At 37.3% G+C, this 13502-nt stretch overlaps 1 protein-coding gene and 1 non-coding gene across 2 annotated transcripts; one reads left to right on the top strand and one right to left on the bottom strand.

Annotated features, from left to right (window-relative positions):
• Window positions 1-1094: 1094 nt before the first annotated feature.
• Window positions 1095-1167, bottom strand: trnak-cuu. The gene has a single exon. It is a non-coding gene; the product is annotated as a tRNA-Lys (tRNA).
• A 226-nt stretch (window positions 1168-1393) lies between these two features.
• Window positions 1394-9539, top strand: nrm (nurim). The gene is made up of 4 exons (XM_002939464.5): window positions 1394-1628; window positions 2383-2582; window positions 3710-3886; window positions 8159-9539. Exons 1-4 carry the CDS (start codon window positions 1451-1453, stop codon window positions 8459-8461), a joined length of 858 nt encoding a protein of 285 aa, XP_002939510.1. The 5' UTR covers window positions 1394-1450; the 3' UTR covers window positions 8462-9539.
• Window positions 9540-13502: the final 3963 nt, after the last annotated feature.

The following is a 13502-nucleotide window of genomic DNA, read 5'->3' as shown; positions in this document are numbered from 1 at the left end:
CTGGCGTTCAAATTCAGTGTGTTTTATCTTGGTACCTAATGTTATGTGGGGGATAAGATGCTGCAAACTGGAAGCTTTGAGTGGATTTTTGGAAATGTCATCAAAATTGCTAACTTTAGAAATGCTTTGTGGCTTGGTACTTTGAAGTAGAAAGACATGGGTACCCATTTTAAATTCAGGGGAATGTGTACTTTCCAAAAATATATGGCTTTCTGGGATGAGCATACTTCATACTAGTTTTATTCCACTTATAATGATGTAAATGTGTTGATTTTGCAGGAGCTGGAATGACAGAAGTGATAGATCATATGGGGGTATGTTCACATTGGGGCCCCTACATGCCACATACTTAAGTAAACCTATACATATTTGGCATCAAACTATTCAGTGGACCCCTGGCATTCATATTTAGGGTGTTTTATTTGGTTACTTCATGACCTTTAGGAGATAAGATACTATAGACTGGAAGCTTTGAAGCGATTTTTTCAAAACTTCACAAATTTTGATAAAAACCTACAAATTTAGGAAAGCATTGTGACTTGATAGTTTGGAGTAGACAGACAGTTGTGCCTACTCTGTATACCCCAGAATCTGTTCTTTACAGAAATGTGTAATTTTCTGGGATAAACCTTCTGTTAGTGGAATTTTTGGCCTTGAAATCTAAAGTATGCAGCTTTCTGGAGCAGTGCTTTGGAAATTTGGTAGTGTACTGCTGGGAGTTTTTGACCTATACAAGTGAGAAATCTCCATAAAACTATATATATTTGGTATTGGTGCGTTCAGGAGACATGGGACTTTCCAAATCAGTTGTATTTTTGTGCATAAAATAATTTTTGTTTCTGGTATGTGATTTTTTAAAATTTTGTAGACATTTAGAAGCCTATATCTTGTTACAAAATTGGAATTACACCAAAATTCTACCAAATTTTGAAAGCTTAGTTTGTCCAGAAAAAAACGATATATTGTTTTCCTGGATAAACTAAAAGTCCCCCAGAAGAAAGGCCCCTAAAGTGCAAAATGTTCAAAGACTGTCTGGTAGTAGAAGTTCCAGTGAAAGGGTTAAAGAAACAAATTTACAAAAAAAAAATACAATTCGCCCAACGTGGGGCTCGAACCCACGACCCTGAGATTAAGAGTCTCATGCTCTACCGACTGAGCTAGCCGGGCTGCTTGGTTCAAAAATTCCACTGAGTATATTTAAGCACAAAAGCCAAACACTAATTCCTTTTTATTTGTTTGTTAATATACTTTTTCCACTGACGTTTACAGATTTCACAGCCTCCCTTCCACACCAGCAAATATGCTGAAAAAATGTACTAGCCTAACAGGGGTAGCAGCGACTTGTATAATACAGAAAAGAACCTGGTGACGCAAACAGGCGTGGCGAATTAGTATGGGGTAGCCCAAGTGCATCTGGGCGGGGCAATTACGAGGCGCTGGTTGCTTGAAAATGTCGGCGAATCTTCAAGTATCTGGACAGGTGTCCTCTGGGCCCTCGGTTCTGTCTTGCATTGTTTTATCGTCGGCCTCTTTGTTGTGTTTTGTGGCTGGATTTGGGACAGGGGCCGAGTTCGTGCGGTTTCTTTCATTCGGCGCTATTTTCAGGAATATCAGTGGGGGCCTAGATGGTGAGCATAGCCGGGTTATAAACTATGAAAAAGTGGCGGGAACTTGCTACAAAACACGATAAGGGAGTTTGAATAAACCAGGGATGAGATCTCACAGTTTAAAATGCGAATTGTACGAAAGGGATAGTAGTTACAGTGACTGTTTCACTGGGAAAGGGAATGTGATAATGATTTGGCTACAGCTCAGCTGTGTGCTGCTCCAAACACAGACAAATGTGCGTAAATATGGTCAGGCAATATTATCTGTTTATTATGCCAAGGCCCAAAGATTTTTCACATGAATTCCTTTAAAAAAAAAAAAAAAGGAAACATTAATTCACTAAGGGTGCCAATATGTTAGGTGAATTAAATTACTAAATTGCTCTCCTTTTCAGAAAAACCTTCTGTAGCATTGCCACATTGTCTTTTACTTGATTTTCATAGACTTAGATTTGTGCAGTATAGTGAAAATGTCCACCTTTAATTTACTCTACATTGGCAAGTGTAAATAAACAAGGAACTTCTGGGTAGGTCAGGTACAATTGCGGCTTGGTGCTCCTATAGAAAGTTACTTGGGTTAAAAAGAAGATTGCACCACTGCTTGTAAGGTGATTTTTGCCTGAAAATAGTTTAGTGCAAGAAGCACTGGTGTTAGTACTTTTAGGCAATTCTTAATGCAGGGCATAACAGAGGGCATTTTTGAGAATTCTGGATTTAAAGTAATTGGATGGGCTAAACACCCTAAATCAACTTATGCATTTTGTTTTGTTTTTAGGTGAAACACCAATAACATGGAGCGAAGCAATGAGAAACACCCAGTTTCAATACTGTATTGGGATTGATATTGGTCTTCTTGTTTTATTTGTACTCCAACACAGCATAATGGCCTGGACAGCAGTGAAGGAAAATGTGCTGCATGTGTTTGGTGTTCTCCAGCGTTCAATATATATCCTATGCACTGCCCTGTCTCTCCAGGTAAAACGTCTTCATGTTACTGTGGAGATTAATGGCATAGCAGCAGGCAATAATTGGTTTTACTCCAAATAACGGTGACATCCAAAAGATCTAGTTAAAACAAGGCTTTTCCTGAAATTTATATTTTTCAGTCAGCAGCACTCAGGTTGTTTCAAATGTTTGCCACACAGTTGTGAACAAACCCCAAAATAGAGACTATACCTATCTAAGTACTAAAGGTGATCATACCCTGATCATCCTCAATGGTATCCTACCAGCTGATGTTCAGATGAATTGGCCACTCTATTTATATTGTAGATGACACATTTAAAAAGCACTTTAAATAGATTTTTTATTATTCATATCTACCCAGTGGTGATTACGTTCTGAGGGCCCTTCCACAGAAGAATTATGACTCTTGATGAAACTTACTATATGTTGCTTTATGCAAGCCCATATATAAAGTGTAATAGAACTCAACAGTAGTGAGACTTTATATGTACAATTTTTCTTTTTAAAATGTACCTATTTATACTTTATTGCTTTTTCAAATCTTTATGTCCATGCAAGTCTGAAAGTTTTTTAGGCACTACTGAATTTTTTGTTAAAGGAGAGCTTACCCTTTCATTTTATCTTTATGATTGCATATATTAGACATAATATTAATATCAAACAGTGCCTCATCTTTGCTTCTACTTCATATAATAAGCTGCATGACTTCCATGGAGACCTTTTTAACCCCAAACACCAATCCTTATTACTTTGTTAATAACCTTGCTCCTCTAGCAGGCTAAGGGGCAGATTTTTCAAAATGTGAGTTTATAACTTAATACATAAAAACCCACCCATGTTCTATGCATTCATATGGGATTTTTAGAAGCTTATTTATCAGTGGGTGAAAGTTAGAACTCACCATTTGATAAATACCCACAGGAATGAGTAGAACATTGGTTTTTATGTATAAAGCTGCAAACTTACGTTTTGATAAATATGCCCCTAAGTATTTGGGTCTATTTTGGACCAAAAGTTCTTATTGCTGCTACCATGTATGCACACAATTTTCAGATTTTCGTGGCCTTCAATTTAGCAAGGGATTTTAGTTTATTACACCAGTGTAGGCTCTTGTACCTACATAATTTTTCTTCCAGGTGCTGATGAGATTCTGGCAGCCCTGTCCACAGGGTCCATACCTTTGGAATGTTTCTGCTGGTCCATGGAGTGCATGGCTTGCTTTACTCTGTGCTCTCTTGCACACAGTATCGTGGCTCCTTATATTCAGTGTTCTACTCATCTTTGACTATGCAGAATTGATGGGGATCAAACAGGTGAGTATGTGTTTTTCATACATAATAAGCCATTGATTTTCAGACTTTAAAGCAGAACTAAAGCTTAACTAAATAATTAGGCTAGAAATGTTGCACGTTATGTTTTGGGCTTCTGTACCAGCCCAAGGCAACCCCAGCCCTTTAGCAGGGAAGATCCGTGTCTCTGAAGATGCCCCAGCAGCCCTCTATCTTCTTTATACCTGATTCACTGGACATGTTCTGTCCTGCTGTCAGTTACTAAGCTTAAGGACTGACCCACAATACACCGTATATACAGTCATATGAAAAAGTTTGGGAACCCCTCTTAATTCTTTGGAGTTTTGTTTATCATTGGCTGAGCTTTCAGGGTAGTAACTTCCTTTTAATATATATAAAATGCCTTTTGGAAACGGTAGTATTTCATCAGTGACATAAAGTTTATTGATCAACAGAAAATGTGCAATATGCATCATAACAAAATTAGACAGGTGCATAAATTTGGGCACCCCAACAGAGATATTACTACAATACTTAGTTAAGCCTCCTTTTGCAAATGTACCGTATATACTCGAGTATAAGCCGATCCGAATATAAGCCGAGGTACCTAATTTTACCTAAGAAAAGTGGGAAAACCTATTGACTTGAGTATAAGCCTAGGGTGTCACCAGTAGGGCTGGTGCGAGCGAGCCAGCACACAAAGTGTGCTCACACTTTGGTTTAATTGAGTATCCTAAAAATTGCCCCCTGTCTAGCTTAAGAAATATATATATATAGGGTATAGAGTGTTTTAGACAGTGGTGGCCTAAGAAAGGTACTAGAAAGGGACTAGACATGGTGGAGTTGGCAAAGATCAGGAGAGACTGGAAAAGGCAAAGAACAGGGACAACTGGCCTGGCAAGTGCGGGACAGGTAGGAGCAAGTTGGAACAGGCATAAAACAGGACAGACAAAAGCAGGACGGAACATTTAGATAATCCCCTACTCAGCATTATAGCTTTTACATTGCTAATACCAGGAATATATTGAATTCTTACCACTACTTTATATATATATATATATAACTTTATATAAATGCCCATGCCTCAGCTTGTAACAACCATAATGACTTATATGGACCTTAAATAACATAGGCAGGGCAAACATTGGGCCTGTACTACAGTATGACATGTTCGTATAACTAATGAGATGCAATGATTGTGGGACCAATCTGCAGATCAATATTTTTAGCTATTTAAGGCTAATCTGCTCATTTGCAACGCAGACCAGGACCAGAAAGGAAAGGATAGGAGGGGAATGAGTTATATAGCTTTATGGCAAAACCTCAATTAGTCAAGTGAGTATAGATCACATGCAGACCATTACTATTTTTATATAAAGGGCTAACCACTATTACAGTAGGAACAAAGGAATTAAATGCGGTTTACGGAGCAGTACAAGCACTACACTGTGACTTTTCTCAATGGCAATTGTGTATTTTTGTACTGAAACGCAGATTATGTACCTGCCATTTTCCACTCCTTCCTGTTTCTATTCCAAATGATTTTCTTTTTTTCATTGAAATTGGCTACTGATATCCCTCCATGAATTTATGATTATAACTTGAAACTATGGGAAAAAACATACTCTCTGCCTCTTCCAGCTTCCCAGAACCGCCATCCTGCTACCTGTGCGCTCTCTTCTCCTGTGCGCCTTTCTGATCTGCTTGGCGCCGCAGTCGCGCCAGTGACGTCGCGCGCTCCCTTCAGTTACTCGTGGCCTCATCTTACAAGGTCTAAGATGGGGGCGCGTGACGTCACTGGCGCGACTGCGGCGCCAAGCAGATCAGAAAGGCACACAGTTGAAGAGAGCGCACAGTTAGGATGGCGGTTCTGAGAAGCTGGAATAGGGACAGCACGGGCGCAGGTACGCGGGCACATTGGGCACATCCATACCATATACTTGAGTATAAGCCGAGGGTACGTTTTTTTCTCACAAGCCTCCTCATATGCCTGTATTTTTCTTTACCTGCCAGACCTGGGTTTTATAGCAACTGTGCCTGTGGCCTTCCATTTTCTGATTACATTCCTTACAGTTGAAACTGACCGTTTAAACCTCTGAGATAGCTTTTTGTAGCCTTCCCCTAAACCATGATACTGAACAATCTTTGTTTTCAGATCTTTTGAGAATTGCTTTGAGGATCCCATGCTGTCACTCTTAAGAGAAGAGTCCAATAGATATATAACATGCAATTGGCCACCTTAAATACCTTTTCTCATGATTGGACACACCTGCCTATGAAGTTCAAGGCTTAACAAGCTAATCCAACCAATTTGGTGTTGCCGGCAATCAGTATTGAGCAGTTTCATGCATTCAAATTAGCAGAATTACAAGGGTACCCAAATTTTTGCACAGCCAGTTTTTCACATTTAATTTAATTTCATACAACTAAATACTGCTTCACTAAAAATCTTTGTTCAGAAAACACCCCAGTACTCAGATGTTCCTGGAAAATAAAGGACATACCACTGTTATCTTTTTTGTTGTTGAAAGTGGAGTAAATTATTATGCAGGCTGAGATGGTTTCCCAACATTTTTCATAAGACTGTACATATCATAAATCTCACACTGTTTTTTGTGTATTTTTCTATGCATGCCCTCTACTGTGTTTATATTACCATCTCTTGTTAAACCCACTGCCTGGTTGCTAGGGTAAATAAGACACTAGCAACCAGATAGCTGCTGAACAAAAAACTGTGGCTTTGGAGCAACATGTTCCTCACCAACACAGTAACTTCGTAGCAGGTGCTCCTTTTTGAATTGTTGGCTTGGAGCCAAGTTTTGGTTGCCTAAAAACCAAGGTGTACTGCCATGCAGTGCCTCTAATAGGCTGCCAGTCCAATCAAAAAGCCAATTACTGCCCTTATTTGGAACCACTACAAACTTTTTTTCATGATTTTGTAGTCCCCAAATCCTTTTGCAGTTAAATGTGGCTGATGGGTAAAAAAAAAAAAATTGGGGACCCCTGGTGCAAGATATAACAAAATCCTTTGGTGTGGTAAGTATTTTTTATTTTAATAACTAATATCTTTCCCTACAATACAGGTATAGGATCTGTTATCCAGAATGCTTGGGACCTTCAAGATAGGGGATCTTTCTGTAATTTGAATCATTGTATCTTAAGTCTGCTAAAAATCATTAATAAATAAAGCCAGTAGAATTGTTTTGCCAACATTCCACCTCAGGTCAAGCACTGCATATTCTATCATGTTAGTAGTCATGAGCCTGTCTTCCAACACCATAGAATTTATATAGGCAGCCAATAGGTGTTTATGCCGCTTATAAAGAATTAATTGCAAGGTACTATTTTATAAAAGGGAAATCATTTTTTAAAAAAGTAGAATTAATTGCTTTAACTCCCTGGGAGCTTTTTGGATAACAGATTTCTAGATAAGGGATTCTATACTTGTAAATAGAGTTCTTTGTATATAATACTAGTTATGTATATTTGGATATCTGTGGTCATACTTCTGTATAAAATCGTCATTTAAAATTGGACACAGATATTAACAACATATGTATATGAAAATCCATGCTGCCTTTTTGACTAAATATAAACATTGATTAATATGGATTGTATATTATAAGAGTGCCAACCTCCTTAGGTTTAAAGGAGAACTAAACCCTATTTACAAATTAAGCTCAACTTGTTGCCCTTTACGTGAAGAGCTACTTACCATTCGCTTTCCTACATTAGACTTCTTCCATTCGAGCAATAATAAATCAAAGTAAAAAATACTGTAGACTCCTATCAAAGATTCCAGCTTCCTTTTGCCACATAACAAAGTAAGATTAGGGCGTACGCACACGCACTTTCAATCCCCAAGCCAAGCGCATGCTCACATAGCTCTACAGATTTCCCCCTGGCCAGCACTTATGTTAGAAGCCAGAAGGAAGTGACGCGATCAATAAAAACATGGCCGCTGCAAGTAACACTGCAGCTGAAAATAACTCCGGCATGGTGCAGAAATAGTAAGTAAGCGGGAGAAGTTTCATTACGGTGGTTAAGGAGAGGGACATGTGGTAAATGTTTTAAAAGCATTTTCAAAACTTGGGTTTTGTTTTCCTTTAAACGGTTGTTTAAGGTGCCATACCACTCTTAAAGCAGTCTTTTTTAGGCATTTGTTTGTTAGGTTACCTGTGAAATACCTCTTATAACAGACCTGGGGTGCCATATTCTTGTGGCAACCTTCAAAATGGAAATATGTCATATTTATTTTACATTGCATGTTATTTTCTTCCTTCTCTTTTGTTCCAGGTATATTATTTCTGCCTTGGTATGGGTGATCCATTATCTCACAAATCTCCCCGTGCTGCTCGACTCTACGCCCACCTTCGACATCCCATTTACCTGGAATTGTTACTTATTCTCTGGGCAGTGCCTTCTCTACCTCCTGACCGCCTCATCCTTGCCACTTTCTTTACACTGTATCTTAGCTTGGTTCACCGCCTGGATGTACAGGACTATGCCTACCTCCGCTCCCAGTTGGAAAAAAAATTCCTCCTTTTCTCACGTGAGGAATCTAGTGCTATAGGTGGACAGATATGGAAAAATAACTAACAGAAACCTGTGTAAGAAGAAAGAGTAGGTTTACATAAAGTAAAAGTCAGGGTGTGAGCAGCGTACGAGAATAAGGCACTTTCCGTACCATGTCCAGAAAATATCTAACCATTTCTTCATATTGAGCACCTTTGACTGACAGGAAGGTACTACAACTCTGTGCAACAGTATTATTTAACACATAGACCGAACAATTGCATCAGTTTAATTTGACAGTCTGTTGGTTTAACCAAATCAACGTGTGTGGATTGTAAAGAAGTTTGCTTATTTGTGGGCAGTTTGTGATACAAATAACTACATGGATAAGAAGAAATGTGGTATGTGAACATGACTGCACAGTTAGTTTCAGCTTTGAAACAAATAAGTTACTGGCAGGACAGCCAATTTTTAAAACAATCTTAAAAGGTGGTATTTTGTATGCCTGTTCTAAACTTACTGTTCTATGCCAGAGTTTTAGTAACAGCAGTAATCTATGCTTTGAAAGTAGTCAACCAAACCTCCCTGTCTTCTGCTCTTGTTCAGTCATATTTTATGTATTGGAGTCACAGCATGTGCCTTGTCTGTTCAGTACTCTCAGTACTAACCTTACTATTCGGAAGTCACCAAAACATTAGATGAATTTGATCTTACATCAAGCTATTGCTACAAAGCTCATTTGCCCAGAATATGTGCTGTAGATCAGCTGGAAAGAAGATTGAGTGCCAGTGGGGGTATATTGGGAGGCACACATCTTCAGTGCTAAGGGCTAAGAGATTTTCTGAATAGTTTTTTATCTTTAGTTTTTCTTTAAATGGCAGAGCATAAAATCTTCATTTTAACTTATACAAGTACTTTGGAGTTATAAATGCTGTGGTAGGATAAGTAAAAAATTGTGGAGGGAATTGTGTCAAGGAAAGTAAAACTGTTGACTGAAGCTTTAGTATTGGAGGGCGATTCATTTTCTTTAGTCATGTCGAATGTAATGCCTATTCAGAAAACAAACAGCTGCACAAATTTTTGTTTGGCTGTTTTTAGATCTTTTGTTGGTGGAGTCTTGAAATGTCTAGTTACTCTGGTAGACAGGATTTTTTTTTTCATTTCAGAGAAGAAAATGCAATACCTATATTAGTTGTAGCCTAACCAACTAATTTTGCACTAAACTTTAATCCTTTGGGTTTAAAGGAACAGTTCAGTGTAAAAATGAGCCTGAATAAAATGGATAGACTGCACAAAATAAAAAATGTTTTCAATATAGTTAGTTAAGCAAAAATGTAAAATATAAGGGCTGGAGTGGGCAGATGTCTAACATAACGGGCATAACACTACTTCCTCCTTTACAGCTCTCTAACCTGTTAGTAGTCAGTAACTAATCAGTGATTTAAGGGGGGGGTAGTATGGGACATAACTGTTCAGTTAGTTTGCATTTGAATCTGACCTGCGTGCTCACAAACTAACTGTACAATTATGTCCCATGTGATACCCCCTACTAACAGATTAGTAGAGAGCTGAAACAGGAGGTGGTTCTGGCCATTATTGTTAGACATCTGCCCACTCCAGCCTATACTGTATAGATTACATTTTTGCCCAACTATATTACAAATATTTGTTATTTAGTGCAGTCTATCCATTTTTACATTGGACTGTTCCTTTAAGGGTTTTTACATATTGGCTTTAATGAATGTATTGACTGGGTGCTTTTATAGAATTGCATATATTTGTACTTTTTTCTTATAACTTCTTACAAGTTTTCTTCATTTTCCCATCATAGTCTCCTGAAATTGACTTGAAGAAATTTATGAGAGCTATTTGCTTTTAGGGAGTGGAGAAAATTTGTGCATTCGTGTGCATTTGCAAGAGAACATGTTAGTCTTTTTATTTTATTTGCTTTAAATTGATAAATATATTTTAATTATCTGTTCTTTATGTGGCAGTGGATATCTGTTTTTAAATTTACATTGTAAAATGTTCAGTGACCTTTACCCTTAACTGCCACAAACATTACTTTGTGAAAAAACCTTACCCGCGCTTATAAAAATATGTGCAAAGCGTGAAAAACCAATATTTTTCTAAAAGACAAATTAAATTACCCAACAACAATCCTCTCACCCAAATAGTGAATAAAATATCATAGATAGCCGCCTTCCTCCAAACTAATCCCCACAGTGAATATGTAAATATTATGACAAGGAGTTAGCGCTAAAAAATGCCACCAAGTGTAAAATTCTATAATAGTTTAATCAATCATTAAATCAATACAATAAGATACAAGTCATAAGTTAAAAAATACAATAGATATAGTGATAATCATAAACAGTTCATTAAAACCTATAATGTTGGCCCTATCAGTTCATTAAAAAAGTGAACTGAAAAAAATGGAGATGGTACAATAAATACATTCATACAAAGTCATTTTAAAAAGCTAAACATTATTAATACCAAAAAAGCAAAAAAACACTTTTGGCTGGAATTAGAGATACATGATGGAGATAGATACTACCCAGTAAAACAGAATAAATAAATCAATTCATAACAGACTGTTGTAATAAGCCCAGATTACCACATAGAGATTGAAAATGTAGATAGGTACTGAGTTAGTAGTGACTCCACTAATAATATGTAGGGAGATAAACCAATATTACAAGTGAATGCGCTCCTAAACGTACACCAGTGCGCTCCTAAACGTACACCAAATAGTAGGAAGAAAGCCGTAGGCCCTCGTGTATGTCCCCTACCAAGTACCACTAATAGTAAAGGCAACACCCAGGGGTTACAGCAAAGATGCGCACACCTCCTAAGCCTTAACCTACTAATGGCTGGATCCCCCACTCCCTGAAAATAGAAGCAAAATACCCCACGTCCCGGCCGGGAACTTACTCAGGGTGGAGGCACTGAGAGGAAAGAGCCCCTTCACTCGGCGTACCGCCGGTTACCTTCTGGCGGTGATGTCATACATTTTCAATCTCTATGTGGTAATCTGGGCTTATTACAACAGTCTGTTATGAATTGATTTATTTACTGTATATACTCGAGTATAAGCCTAGTTTTTCAGCACCCAAAATGTGCTGAAAAAGTCCCCCTCGGCTTATACTCGAGTCGGGTGCCATGGGTCCCTCCAGACTAGCACCCTCTGTTCTTTGTGTGCAAATTAGGCCACCCGCAACCAGACCCTCCAGTGCCCTGGGCTAGGCTCCCACTAGCAATACTTATTTCCCCTTATATCCGGACCGGGTCTGCTGCCAGTTTGCCAATGTGCAATGAGCGTGGGGTAGTACTCATATTGTTTTTGTTGACCATCTTCTCCACTTACAGAGCTAGTTTCCTGTTTTTCTTTGAAATAAATATTGAAAAACATATATCCCACTGATGCCTCAATTAATGTCATTTTATAGGTATTTATTTTGATTATTAAAACTTAGCAGTAGCTGCTGCATTTCCCACCCTAGGCTTATACTCGAGTCAATAAGTTTTTCCAGTTTTCTTAGGTAAAATTAGGTACCTCGGCTTATATTCGGATCGGCTTATACTCGAGTATATACGGTATTCTGTTTTACTGGGTAGTATCTATCTCCATCATGTATCTCTAATTCCAGCCAAAAGTGGTTTTTTGCTTTTTTGGTATTAATAATGTTTAGCTTTTTAAAATGACTTTGTATGAATGTATTTATTGTACCATCTCCATTTTTTTCAGTTCACTTTTTTAATGAACTGATAGGGCCAACATTATAGGTTTTAATGAACTGTTTATGATTATCACTATATCTATTGTATTTTTTAACTTATGACTTGTATCTTATTGTATTGATTTAATGATTGATTAAACTATTATAGAATTTTACACTTGGTGGCATTTTTTAGCGCTAACTCCTTGTCATAATACAAACATTACTTTGCAATACAAATAGCATCTATTGTACAGAAACCTGTTATCCAGAAAGATTTCAATAGGACACTGCAGTAAAAGGATTTTTTTATTTATTTAACTGATTTGTTTTTTTTTTTACAATTAGACACTACCTTGCACTTGATGGTAACTAATGGCAAACACAATACTTGGAGTTATTTTATTTATTTAGAAGTCTTAAGGCATTTTTCTCCACATAAAGCAAAAAAGTCTTAAGCATATAGGCTTATAGATCCATTGGCAAACAATAGGGTCAGAATACAAAGAGTTTATATTACATATTATGCTTGGGGCCTTCTTGAGCTTTCTGGATCAGGGATCTTTCTGTAATTTGGATCTCCACAAAAAATAATTTAAATAATAATAAAACCCAATAAGTTATCCAATTATTTTGTCTCCAAAATGGATTCATGATATTTTAGTTGGGATCAAGTACAGGTTCATGGTACTGTATTATTATTATTTCAGAGAAAAAGAAAATATTTTTAAAAATAAGAATTTGATTTAAATGGAGTCTATTGGAGATAACTTTTCTGGATAACAGGTTTCCGGGTAATTGATCCCAGACCTGTAAAATAGATCCAATTTGATCATTATTGAAGGAAACCAGATCTCCCCCCCCCTTTTTTTTTCCAAAAAGGAGCACCAACCCAGGGAACTATTGCAAAGACATTATATATTTTTTGTTTAAATGTTCAAAACAGTTGTTCACCTGCTGATTCTTGTAATGCAATTTCTGTGTTCAGGTATAAAGATAAACATATTTAAACCATAATGCTGTCCACATTACTGCCTTTTTGCCCAAAGAATTTCAGGGTAGAGAATACTTTCTCTATTTAATTATTTATTAATGGCAAGAGAAAGTGTATTTATATAGGTAATCATAAGGGTATAGGTAGAGGGCTTGTATGTATAGTTAGAATTAAAATAATAATTTGTATACTGTGTGATAATTCTGTTTATTCTATAAAATCATTAAAAATAGTGCACCAGCCAAGAGGCTTGGAAGATGCTCCTCATGAGTAACTCACAGCCCAGTGCAATTAAGTCTGCATATCAAAGGAGAAAATGCTAAAAGGAGTTTAGCATATAAAATAAAAGCAGGTGCAAACACATCTCAGTATTTGATGGACTGAGCCCCTTTAGAATGTACAGCACCAT

Source organism: Xenopus tropicalis, chromosome 8 (genome assembly GCF_000004195.4).
Source record: "Xenopus tropicalis strain Nigerian chromosome 8, UCB_Xtro_10.0, whole genome shotgun sequence".
In the NCBI taxonomy this organism is placed as follows: Eukaryota; Metazoa; Chordata; class Amphibia; order Anura; family Pipidae; genus Xenopus; species Xenopus tropicalis.
This window is presented reverse-complemented; position numbering and strand designations above follow the sequence as displayed.

Excerpts from the sequence above, each read along its gene's own strand:
- nrm (XM_002939464.5), top strand. The coding sequence starts at position 1,451 with ATGTCGGCGAATCTTCAAGTATCTGGACAGGTGTCCTCTGGGCCCTCG. Across the intron at positions 1,629-2,382 it reads TATCAGTGGGGGCCTAGATG|GTGAAACACCAATAACATGG; the intron begins GTGAGCATAGCC and ends TTTTGTTTTTAG. Across the intron at positions 2,583-3,709 it reads GCACTGCCCTGTCTCTCCAG|GTGCTGATGAGATTCTGGCA; the intron begins GTAAAACGTCTT and ends TTTTTCTTCCAG.